This window comes from Microcaecilia unicolor, chromosome 11, assembly GCF_901765095.1.
Source record: "Microcaecilia unicolor chromosome 11, aMicUni1.1, whole genome shotgun sequence".
In the NCBI taxonomy this organism is placed as follows: Eukaryota; Metazoa; Chordata; class Amphibia; order Gymnophiona; family Siphonopidae; genus Microcaecilia; species Microcaecilia unicolor.
The window spans coordinates 84349284-84362376 of record NC_044041.1 but is presented as its reverse complement, the minus strand read 5'-3'; the positions used below and the strand labels follow the sequence as shown (position 1 = coordinate 84362376).

Sequence of the window (13093 nt, the reverse complement as noted above, 5' to 3'; positions counted from 1 at the left end):
GTCACCTGTATGAAAGACACCTGTCCACAGACTCAGTGAATCAGTCAGACTCTAACCTCTACAAAATGGCCAAGAGCAAGGAGCTGTCTAAGGATGTCAGGGACAAGATCATACACCTGCACAAGGCTGGAATGGGCTACAAACCCATCAGTAAGACGCTGGTGCGAGAAGGAGACAACTGTTTGGTGCCATAGTAAGAACATGGAAGAAGTACAAAATGACTGTCAATCGACAAAGATCTGGGGCTCCACGCAAAATCTCACCTCGTGGGGTATCCTATGATCATGAGGAAGGTTAGAAATCAGCCTACAAACTACAAGGGGGGAACTTGCCCAATGATCTCAAGGCAGCTGGGACCACTGTCACCACGAAAACCATTGGTAACACATTACGACATAACGGATTGCAATCCTGCAGTGCCCGCAAGGTCCCCCTGCTCCGGAAGGCACATGTGACGGCCCGTCTGAAGTTTGCCAGTGAACACCTGGATGATGCCGAGAGTGATTGGGAGAAGGTGCTGTGGTCAGATGAGACCAAAAATTGAGCTCTTTGGCATGAACTCAACTCGCCGTGTTTGGAGGAAGAGAAATGCTGCCTATGACCCAAAGAACACCGTCCCCACTGTCAAGCATGGAGGTGGAAATGTTATGTTTTGGGGGTGTTTCTCTGCTAAGGGCACAGGACTACTTCACCGCATCAATGGGAGAATGGATGGGGCCATGTACCGTACAATTCTGAGTGACAACCTCCTTCCCTCCGCCAGGGCCTTAAAAATGGGTCGTGGCTGGGTCTTCCAGCACGACAATGACCCAAACATACAGCCAAGGCAACAAAGGAGTGGCTCAGGAAGAAGCACATTAGGGTCATGGAGTGGCCTAGCCAGTCACCAGACCTAATCCCATTGAAAACTTATGGAGGGAGCTGAAGATGCGAGTTGCCAAGCGACAGCCCAGAACTCTTAATGATTTAGAGATGATCTGCAAAGAGGAGTGGACCAAAATTCCTCCTGACATGTGTGCAAACCTCATCATCAACTACAGAAGATGTCTGACCACTGTGCTTGCCAACAAGGGTTTTGCCACCAAGTATTAGGTCTTGTTTGCCAGAGGGATTAAATACTTATTTCCCTCTGCAGAATGCAAATAAATTCTATACTTTCCACAATGTGATTTTCCGGATTTAATTTGTGATGTACTATCTCTCACTGTTACCAATAACCTACCCTTCAATTATGGGCTGCTCATGTCTTTGTCAGTGGGCAAACTTACAAAATCAGCAAGGGATCAAATACTTATTTCCCCACTGTATATAGTGGGGTTTGAAGTGTCGCGCAAACTTGGTACTCAAGGGGTACTCCCAATTTGTAGCATTGGCATAATTGCTGTCCAGTTATTAACCTGGGAGGCCCGTTCTGCCAGTCCTCACAGTGAAATGTAAACAATGGTTTGGTTGGATTGGGAGCCTTTTGTATAGTACCGTCTTCTCCTCAAACGCAAAGCCTGCTCCTTAATACCCTACCACTGTGACACCTCGAAGTGACGTTCCTGTTTTCCCCAGTTTCGCTTTACCTTTAGTTTATTCTCAAGGAGTGGGGTGTATATGGGATAGGGGAGAAGTTTGGGTGGACCCTGATGGGTGGGGGGCTGCTGGGAATGCTCTTTACCTTTCTGTGGGAAAGCGAAGAGTCAGAAGAAGAGAACTCTTGCTTCCCCTTTATAGTTTGTCTCAATTGAGAGAGATTCCGGGAGGGGGGGCGGTAATTTTCTTACTTATTCTGTTGATGATACCTTTTTAGCCATTTGGTGTTCGCTTCTTTCTTGGGTGTTAGGGTTGTCATCACTAACAGATACTTTAAACTGGAATAGTGGGTAGGGAGGGGGGAGAAAACTGAAAAAAAAAATCGTGATGACAGTTTGTCAGATATTCTTCTCTCTATGTATGTTTTGCGATTCCTATTGTTGGACTTGCCATCAATAAAAATTGTTGAATATAAGATCATTTTCACAACTAAAGTTATTACCTGCACAGAGGAATACTGGCAGGAAACGGCTTTGATATTTTATGTAAGTCAGCTAACTGGAAGATGAACAATCCAGCTCCATATTGGAGAACCTTCTCTTACCTGCCTAGAGCGTATCCACACCCACCTGTCACTGCTGGAACTGGTAGGCACCCTCTCTGGCTTTGGCTTCCTGCCTCGAGGCTTGGGAGGTGGCTTCTCAGCTGGAAGATACCAGGGTGCGATTTTCAGATGACATAATGAGACACTGCAGAATTTGCAGCAGTGCTGTTAAAGTAAATAACTACAGGAGATATTTTTGTTTAAACTAAAGAGAAAAATTACTTCTTTGTAAAAATAATCTAATTTACTAACCAGGCTGGGGTTTTTTAGGTTCAAAAATTAACAGGATTCATTCATCTAATTTATAAGTATCTTTCCAGAGCACTGACTACAACTTCAAGGTGCAGCAATAACTCAAACAGCAAGAACCCCAAAATCTGAACAGGTGATGCAAGAGGGTAAAAATTAGAGGCATATCAGCATCCACATTAAGGGAGTACTTGCATTCATACCTGGCTTCCGGCTTCGGGGAGCTTTCTTCACAGGTTCATCAGAGTCAGAGTCAGAATCAGACTTTTTAACTTCCGGTGCCTCTTTTTCCTCATCAGAGTCTGCTTTCGAATCGGAGTCAGACTCTGAATCTACTACCTATGGATAAAGAGAGAGAGGACAGTGCTACCCAGTGAAGCCACACAAATGTAAAAACAGGGACTAGCACTCAACCCCTATGTCATCCTTGATGGACAGGGAACAGGGGAGGACAGAGCAAATGCCCTAGGAAGGGCCACATTTCTAGAGGTTCTCAACTACTACTGTGGCCCTGCCTCAAACATCACTCAAGAGCACAGGGGCAGGCCAGCAGCAGCTGAGATCTCTGCAGATACTGATCTAGAAGTACAGTTTGTCTTACCCCCTTTCTCAGAATCTCCAGTGTGGGTGGGGCAAGGGGGCGGGGCGGGGCCTCCCCCCCCCCCCCCAACTGCTTTTAGGCACAGATGCTCAAAATTCTGGCACTATTTTGAATAGCACCGTAAAAACACCGCCAGCAATGTGTGGAAGCATAATGCCCTAATGCTCAATGCATATATAGGCGTGCTCACAGCATTCAGCATTAGGGAGTTCGGCGGGAGGACTGTGCTTTCACATGGGAGGATTGTGCTTGGCGCATGTGCAGAAGAGTTCTACAGTAAGCTCAGCTCCTGTGCATATGTACCTATTATTTTTTATTTTATTACATTTGTACCCCGCGCTTTCCCACTCATGGTAGGCTCAATGCGGCTTGTAAAACCCAAAACATGAAGCACACATTGGTGTCTTTTCTGTGGCCTATACATAAGCGTTTTAAATTTTTTTTTTAGCATGGATGCTTTAAATTTAGACGTACGAAACAGATGCCAACTTGCGCTTTTGCTTGGGTCTGTTGTTTCTCATGACCAGCATGGGCTTCCTTCTGCTTCCCAAAAGCAATCAAAAACCAGCAGATTTTGCAGAAAGAATCATATGAGAAGCATGAGAATCATAATAATCCTCTTACACAACTTCCTGCTCCGACCTGGTGTTATTTTTTGCAGCGGTAAGGCAGTTTTGTTTTGGGTGCTCTTTTCTAAGCATTGGGGAGGAATACAAAAATTACCTCATTAACATGAGCGTTGCATGCTAACCGTGCTAGTGCCTGGCGCACTCGTTTTCCACGCTAGACCCCTCTGAACATTCTGCACAGATAAATGTTGTGGGCACTAGTACGGTGCTAATCGCCTCTAGCGCCCGTTTACTTTTGAGAATTGGGGCTTCAATGAACAGAAAGGCCTGCTGTCACCGATTTCAGCCCTGCCAAATCCAACTGTTGAAGAGACATGTGTGAAGCCAGCATACAGTTGCAGTACTCCATTTTATCCTGCCCATTTCTTCTCCCCCTGCATATTTTCTCCAAGGCTCGGATGTAAACAGCTAACTAAAAGAATCCTCAAAACGCAATGATTTTTCTGTACACAAGCAAATAGGACCACCCCATTGTGTTTGGTTTTATTATAGTCCTACACCTCAGTACATTTAAGCATTCAAACTAGAATTAACTAGCAAACCTCATTTCCTTCCTCCAGAGTCAATCCGGACATTTATTGGGATTTATTAACTGACGTTATGAAGGGATTCACTCAAGGCGGTATATAACAGGATATGTCATCTTAATGTGCTTACCTACCTTCTTTTGTTTCCTTCTACCAGCCGTCACCTTCCGTGGACCTCGGGACACTGTCTTCTTCTCTGGAGTAAAGTCCTAGAAAGGAACAAAAGAGAACACCTAAATGAACGCCTCTTCTGTGTCAGGAGATTGGTAAAAACAACAGATCATCGGTGTCTGCTTTGCAACTGGTGTAATGGCCAAGCTGTGCTTATTAACTCTTCAGAAATTATGGGAAGGGGGAGGGGGAATCCATAAAAATTCTAGCCTCTGCACCTATTAAGGTCTCTGTCCGGCAAGAAGTGAGGACGCACCTGGTCACTGTTCTTCTCTGACCCTGAGGAGCTTTCTGAGTTCTCTTCAGATGCAGAGAGGCTGCCCTGATCCCCTTCACTAGATGACTTCCGGGCACGTTTTGCCACTGGTGGCTGAAAACAAAGAAAACATTTGTGCCATAGCTGCAACACATCTGTTATGAACATATATATACTATTTACTACTTTAAAACTTTGTGAGAGAACATTTCCAGTGGGAAAAGGGTGGTGCAGACTATAGACAGAAGAATCTTAAGGACTGGGTGAGGTGCTTAGGAATGAGTTAATGGCAAGAACAAAAAAACAAAAAAGTGACAGTGGGCTAGACTGAATTGTGCTATTGCACATAATTAATAAATTAGTCCCACTACATAAATGAGACCCATGATAAATGACGCATGCTAATGCAGTAGCCCCTATTAGTAAATCTACTCTATCTTATCTTCACTTAGATCGTAAGTTCTTTGGGAAAGGAACATATTGCACCTGAAGGAAAAGTTAGGCCTTATCTACTAACTTTCTTTCCTTGAATCCTTCCAGACCAGTCCAAACATGGGGATATACACTCTCCTGCCAGTAGATGGGAGGCTGAGAACTAGTGGTTCAATGCCTTCACCTCAATAAAGATCCTGTGACGTCCACAGCCCAACCAGTATTTCTTTTGAAAAAGCAGAGATGGAACCAAACCCCCCCCCCCCCAAACTCCCAGACATAAACAACCCAGGAAAAAAAAATAGAACAGAAATCTATAGACTCTTGACTACTTGCAGCCTGAAGAGCTCGACAAGACCAACCAAACTCCTAGCAGATGCTTAACCTTAACCTTTTCTTCACCAACTAACAGTTCCAAGCAACGGGTGGGTGTTTAGACTGGTCTGAGGGACTTAAGGATAGAAAATTAGAAAAGGACCTAGTTTTTCATCTCTTTATTGCCCCCCCCCCCCCCAAAAAAAAAAAAAAAAAAGACCAAACCAAATGTATGGTATACCAAAGCAGTGTTCAATGAGGGTGAGATGCAGATAAGTCCATCACCAAACGTATTGTCCAAAGGCTGCATCCTGCTATGTCTGCACATCCAACCTATAATGATACACAAAGGAATGCAGCAATGACCATGTGACCGCCCTACAAGTGCCTATGGAGGGAATTAGTCTGTACTCCACAAAGGACACAGTCTACGGTCTCACAGGAATGTGCCTTCAGAGCTGTAGGCACCCGACACCCTTGAACTATGTGCGTTGACGCTATGGCTTCTTTAAACTAGCTAGCCATCATGGCCTTAGAACCCATGTGTCTTTTCCTTGGACCCCTGAAAAACACGAAAAGCCAATCCGAATGCCAAACTCTTCAATAGCATCGCAATGCTTTCCCAGCTTCCAGCAGTGCAAACATCTCAACTCCACCAAGGTAAAATTAGTCCTTACCTGATAATCTTCTCTCCATGAGTCCCAACAGATCAACCCAGAGACTTGCAGGTTATGTCCCTCTGCAGCACGTGGAGATAGAGAGAACCAGAGATTTACTATATGTGGTCATGTGCAGCCACCTTAACCTCGGTATTGTCCATGCCAAAGCAGTGGAAGAAGAACAGAAAAACATGGAAATGCACAAACCGGAAGAAAACTGTCAGCAAGATCAACATTGGGCTTGTGACAGAACAGCGTGTTTTTAAGCCTGTAAATTGTATTGAGTATTTCTTGAAGGGTATTTCTCTAGTTTGGCCAGCAGGTGGTGATGTTTATGTTTAAAACTGTTACAGAGGAATGACTGTTCCTTCTTTCAGTGAGCACAAAGATAAAGGAAATGCTTGTAGTGATGTAACCAGCTATTTTTAAACTTGCTGTTCTGGGGCTCTGATTGGCCCAGGAGCTTGTTTCTTTTAAATTGTACTGACTTATGGGAGTCACGTGATGCTAGGCGAAGGGAAGGTCGCCGCTTGTTAGAGCTCCGAGACCCCTCGTAGAACAACTTCCACTAGAGGCCGCACACATCAGCAGAAAAACACACGAAATCGAGCCAGAAGGGCACGGGGGAAACTTCTCCAGTGTGGGCAAAGGTTGGCTGGCTGAGATTCGTGTCGGAATGGCCGCAAAAATCAGCCGGAAAGACAGCACACGGAGCCGCACGGGCAAAAACAAAATGGCAGACATTGGCGCGTCGAGCAAGTCGGTGAGTTCCGCCTGGGCAGCAGAGATAGCCGCGGAAGTATCAACCCTATTAGAGGCATCAGTCGATAAAAAAAACTGCAGAAAATCTCAGATCAAATAGTGCAAATGGACGGTAAACTGGAAAGCTTACGCACAGATTTGACTGGGTTTCCAGCAGAGGCTGTCGGACGTGGAAGATCAGTACCAGCAATGTGAAAGCAAGCAAGAGCAAATGCAGGAGCAACTGAGCAAACTAGAAGCTAAAGTCGAAGATCTAGAAAATAGATAACGCTGGAATATTTAAGGCTGGTGGGGCTGCCGGAGTCTATACGCGAGTAGAGCTGCGGGAGTTCCTTGAAACATGGCTGGCCCCAAGACGTTAAACTTACCCTGGCTGGAGAGAAGGAAATTAAAAATCGAGCGAGCGCACGGCTGGGCCGCTCTGGACAGGACTTAGGACACGGTGTAATATGAAAATTCTCAACTATACCCACAAACAAGAAATATGCGAGCATGGAGACGAGAGGCAAAGTGCAGTAAGAGACCCACATGTCTTTTTTTCAAGATTTTTCAGCCGCAGTGGCGGCCCCAGCGCAGGCAATTTTGGGAGTGTGCAAGCCGCCTGTATGAAAAAAGGCTAACTTCGCCCTGATGTTCCCAGCCAAACTTAGACATTCAGTATAGGGGCAAACAACACTTCTTCAGCTCACATGTGGAGGCCTTGCACTTTGCTAACAAAATGGGCAGAGACGGAGAAAGAGAGCGAGGTCGCAAGTGTCAGCAGCCCACCGGGATCCCTGAGAAAGGAGACGAATCAGGCCTGGTTGGATTATGTCCAGAGGCAACAGTTGACATAAAAGCAGCGGAAGATAGAGTGGACATTGACTACATGCAAGTTGGTTGACTGTTCAGCAAGGACTGTAAAATAAATATAGAATCCTTGGGTATATGCAGGTACTTTCTCGGTCCATGGAGGGCTTCCTATCTAAGTTTTCTGTACCAAGGGCCGTGTCTATATTTAAGTATAACAGATGTTAATTTAAGGTTAATGTTATATATGCTAAGAAGCAGGACTGTGTAATGTTAGCAGTTCTATTAATAGGGGGAGAAATATAATAATCTGGAGGTCAGCGCTAGGAGGAAGAGGGGGGGCGAGAACTACAGGACAGGAGAGGAAGGAGTTCAGGGGTGGTGGGAGGGAGGGATGTGGGAGGGAGGGTTCTTCTCTTTTTTTTTTTTTTGGTCAGTTTCATACGGTTATCAACAATCCTGCTACACGGTTCGGAATGGATGTGGGTGCTGGGGTGAAATGCTGCAGGTCAAAGGAAGGAGGGTGCTCATGGGCTGGGGGCACCCTTCAGTGTGGCAGAGTTATCAGATATTGTTATGGATATAAAACAGGAGGCTGAAACCCACTTAGGTTAATCTCCTGGAATGTGGGGGGGATTTCCCTCACCTGTCAAACGTACTAAAGTCCTGCAGGCATTGGAGAGGCACCGAGCAGACATAGCATTCCTCCAGGAGACCCATCTCGCCAATAATGAGCACAGCAAATTCCAGAGGGTTGGGTGGAAATGGCAAGTAGGCTCTCCAGCACTGGGTAAAAAGGGGAGGAGTGTTGATATTAATTCGGAGGGGCCTGCAGATGCGAATTAAAACATAAAACGGGACGAGGGAGGTAGGATAGTGGATAATGGGAGTAGAAATAGCACATCTTCATATATCCTGTGCAATATATATGCACCCAATGTGTATGACAAGAAATTCTATAACAAGTGAGAGGAGGAAGTGACGTCATCGGAAGAACATGGCCGCTTAAGTGCCGTGCTCCTGACTGCCCACCGGCAATAATCAGCGCCCTCGAACGTGAAAGCCCAACGTGCAACCGGAGAAAAACAGCGGCAGACTAGCGGAGGGGAGAGATCCCCGTCAGGGCCATGCAGAAGCGGGCGGATGCCGTCGATCTTTCACAGTTGCGCATTTGCGAACGACGGGTCCAAAAAAATATGGCGCCTCAACGCTAGAGGAGACAGCGGATCAAATGGCAGCGGAGATCCCGTCTTCGGGGGATCTGTTTGCAACACAAGGCCGCGGAGACTCGGAGTGCGCCGGACTACCAGAACTTTGTGGCTGGATTCAAGAGATTCGCGCCGATTTGAAAGCGATGCGCTCAGAGCTGGCTACTCTGGAAATGATCTAAGAGGAGAGATAAAGGAGCTGGGCCACAGAGTTGAGGAAGTGGAGAACAGCTTGGATGACCATGCGGAGACTCTGGGCTCTTTGGAGAGACAAATAGCCGATGAAACGGCTAGGGCAACAAATAATCAATGATAAACTAGAGGACCTGGAAAACAGGAGTAGACGCCATAACCTCCGATTTCGTGGAATAGCTGAGACCCCGACCTACCAAAATAGTGAAGAGGTGGTACAAAGATTGTAAGTGCTATATTAGCGGACTCAGCTGACCCGATCCCACCAGAAAATGTAAACCTGGAACCGGGCTCACCCGGCCACTGGGAGCCAATAGACGAAATCTCGCTAAGGATTAATTGCATGTTTCCAGGACTTCAAATTAAAAGAGCGAGTATTTAGCTGCGGCTAGAAAAATAACAGATTTCCAATGGGACTCTTACCCTATAGAAATTTATCAGGACTTGGCCGCGATCACATTAAAGCGTAGAGCAGACCTCAAGCCACTTACTACCAAACTGAGAGACTTGGGATTCGCTACCGCTGGAGATACCCGTTTGCGATAGCATTCTACAAGATGGACAACGGTAGCAAATAAAATCATTAGCAGAGGCCCATGAGATTCTTCAGGGAGATCGGCAGGCAGATCCGCCGTCCATGCCAGCTGCCTCACGGCCAGTCCAAGGTCAGCGAACCCACCCGAAATGGCAGAGAGTAGGCCAGAGGCGTCTGCAACGCCAGAAGTCAGCGGGACGCCTCACTTGAGAGATTTCCGGATTGAGGGAGGCTGGATGAAAGATGGCCGACTGAAAGCTAACGGTACACTCGAGGAGGCGAGTGGAGTTGGCTGTCTGTTTCACTGTGGACATTTGGTTGAAAAGTTAATTTGGGGTGAAGGTATGCCCGGGTTGCTCAGAGGGTTATTAGATAAGAGTTAATGTTTGGCTGAGATTGAAGGTGGAAGAGGGCAAGAGGGTCACTTCCCCCCTTGCAAGTTCCGACCTAATTGTGGGATCGGATGTTAAAGTTATGGGGTAGGGTTGAGGGGAGGGGGGAGGAGGGTGGGGAAGCTGAAATTGGTTGGGGCAATATGCTATTGGAGGGAGGAGGGAGGGGAAGAGAGGGAAAAGGGACTATCATCTTGGTACACGATAAGGTTCTCAGTGAATTGGTTATCACATTATTATATTGCCATGTTTAAATATGTTACCATAAATGTACGGGGTTTGAATTCCCCACAAAAGCGTAAGCAGATGTTCAGAGAAATGCTGCGCCAAAAGGCAGATGTGGTGTTTCTACAAGAGACCCATCTCAAAAGGCAGCATGAACACCTAGTAAAGCATAAACATTATCCCAACATAATCTGTGCATCCAGTATAGAAGATAAAAAAAAAAAAGGGGTTTTGATTGCGCTCTCGAGTTCTCACCCGTGGATAATACATAAAACAGTTAAAGATAAAGCGGGCAGATATTTACTGCTGATAGTCTCTAGAGGTAATGAGTATTACACTCTATTGTGCGTCTATGCACCCAATGAGGGCCAAAAGGTGTTCCTGACAGAACTGGAGCGGGTCCTACGGGATCATGTCAAAGGCAATTTGATTGTGGGAGGAGATTTTAATTTGACAACTAACCCACAATTGGATAATTCGGGTGGTGCAGAAAGTTATGCCAAAGGAGAGCGTATGGCCTTTAGGGCATGGATGGCAAGATGGGGACTCATGGACCTATGGCGAGACACTCATGGGTTAGAAAAAGACTATACTCATTATGCACCCACACATAACACATACTCGAGAATTGATTACTGGTTGGGTGATGGGACCATGAGATCCAAAATAGATAAAGTGGAGATAGAATCATGTACCTGGTCAGACCATTCTATGGTAGTATTAACAATGCTATCAGATACTCAGAAGAAAAGGCGAAAGCCCTGGAGATTAAATGAGGCGTTGTTATTAGACCCACAAAATATACCTATCATAGAAAACTATATTATGGAATATATACAGTATAATGACACGGGAGAGGTGCACCCAGCCCACGTGTGGGAGGGCATGAAAGCGGTCCTGAGAGGTCAATTAATAGCTTTACAGTCCCATACCACCAAAAAAAAGATAGAGCAAGAGGCTGACCTGCGAAAAAAGATAGAACTTAGTGAGAGAGCACATAAAAGGGATCAGACAGATACAAAAATGCTGCAGGAATTACAACAATATAGGGCCCAGCTTAATGAATTGCAATTATTAGATATAGCGCATAAGATGCAACAAGCCCAGCAAGAACATTTCGAATTTGGGAACAGAGCTAGTAGACTGTTGGCCAACAAATTAAAAAAACAAGCTCAGAGGAATTATATATCGAGTATATATGACGACACGGGTAAACTGTCAACTCAAACAGAGGAGATACAAACAATATTTTGGGACTATTATGACCAAATATATAAATCAGAGCAGGAAACTGCCCAGGGAGATATAGAGAAATATCTACAGGAGGTCAGACTCCCAAGACTATCTGAGGAAGCGCTTGAAACCCTGTCAAATCCCATGACATTAGAAGAAATTGAGACAGTGATCAGGAAAATGCCTATGAATAAAGCCCCAGGACCGGATGGCTTTCCCGCACGTTTCTATAAAATGTTTGCCAAATGGTTGAGCCCCTTGTTGCTGAAGGTAATAACATCTTTTGATGAGGCAGGGGAGTTACCGTATTCCTGGAGATTGGCTGAGGTAGTCTTAATACAGAAACCGGGAAAAGACCCCCTGAGCTGTGGCTCGTATAGGCCCATATCGCTCTTAAATATTGATTATAAAATCTTTACTAAAATCCTTGCAAATAGGTTGCAGAAAAAGTTACCACATATTATACATGATGATCAGGCGGGATTTATTGAGGGCAGACAGACGTTTGATAATATCAGATGTCTCTTACACATCATCCAGCAGGCGTCTGATGAGGCAGACTCAGTAATTTTGTTCTCGGTTGACGCGGAAAAGGCCTTTGACCGAGTGGAATGGTCCTTTTTGTTTGCAGTCTTAGAACAGATAGGAATGGGAGGGAGGTTTCTAAAGTGGCTACAATTATTATACACAAGCCCTATGGCAAGGTTAAAAATAAATGGTTCTCACACGAAACTGCTGAACCTGGGAAGAGGGACGAGACAGGGTTGTGCAGTTTCTCCTTTGCTTTTTGCACTCTCAATTGAACCCTTAGCTAAGAAGATCAGGGAGCACGGGAATATACGGGGAGTAATTAGAGGGAAGCGAGAGCATAAGATTATGCTCTTCGCTGATGATGTGCTGATGACACTGGCTTATCCTGCACAATCGCTTGGGCAGGTGATGGAGGAGTTGCAACAATATGGGAAGATGTCGGGATTTAAAATAAATGTAAATAAATCAGAGATACTTAATCTTACCATGCCCCAGGATGAGGCCCAGAGGTTGAAAGCATTATATCCAATTCAGTGGGCAACCAAAACAATCAGATATCTAGGTATAATGGTCACATCTAGGATTGAGAACATAGTCCAGGAAAATTTCCCAAAGAAACTGAGGGAGTTGTTCGAGGAGTTGGACAGATGGGAAGGCCTAACAATAACATGGCTGGGTAGAATTCAGGCCGTAAAGATGATGCTCTTACCTAAATTGCTGTACTTGTTTCTGGCGCTCCCATTGCCAATTCCCCGAGCTTTCTTTCAACAATTAAATAAGAAAATGTTTGCATATATTTGGAGAAAGAGACCACCAAGGGTACGAAGGAGTATGATGTTTCAAACTCCAGCAAGGGGTGGAATGGGAGTCCCTAATTTTTATCTGTATTACCAGGCAGCACAACTTAGGATTCTAGCGGGGTGGGATCCAAGGAGCAGCAAGAAGTGGCTACACTGGGAAAGAGCGTGGCTAAGGACCCGATACCTGAGGGACATACTATGGGGCCCGAGAAGGGAGATCTTAGCAGCAACAGGGAAAGTCCCGATGGGTCTCAAACACTTACTACATACATGGCTCCAAGTCAGGAGAAAGGTGTTTCCAGATAGAAAGTACTTTCTACAGATGGCTATACGAGGTGCACCTGGCTTCCCCCTTGGAGAAGAAGAGAGAACGTTCTCAATATGGGCCAAGAAAGGGCTTGATAGACTAGGACAGCTATGGAGTAATGGAGAAATAAAATCCTTTGAAGATTTGCAGGAAGAGTT

General features: G+C 45.5%; 1 protein-coding gene across 1 annotated transcript in view; it reads right to left on the bottom strand.

Annotated features, from left to right (window-relative positions):
- Positions 1 to 13093, bottom strand: part of HDGFL2 (HDGF like 2) — an 84593-nt gene that overhangs the window by 58125 nt on the left and 13375 nt on the right. The window contains exons 5-8 of the mRNA XM_030218719.1: positions 4556 to 4669; positions 4263 to 4337; positions 2575 to 2710; positions 2148 to 2223 (exon numbers count right to left, since the gene is read on the bottom strand). Coding sequence (XP_030074579.1) covers positions 2148 to 2223; positions 2575 to 2710; positions 4263 to 4337; positions 4556 to 4669 — 401 coding nt within the window. The remainder of the gene's footprint in view (positions 1 to 2147; positions 2224 to 2574; positions 2711 to 4262; positions 4338 to 4555; positions 4670 to 13093) is intronic.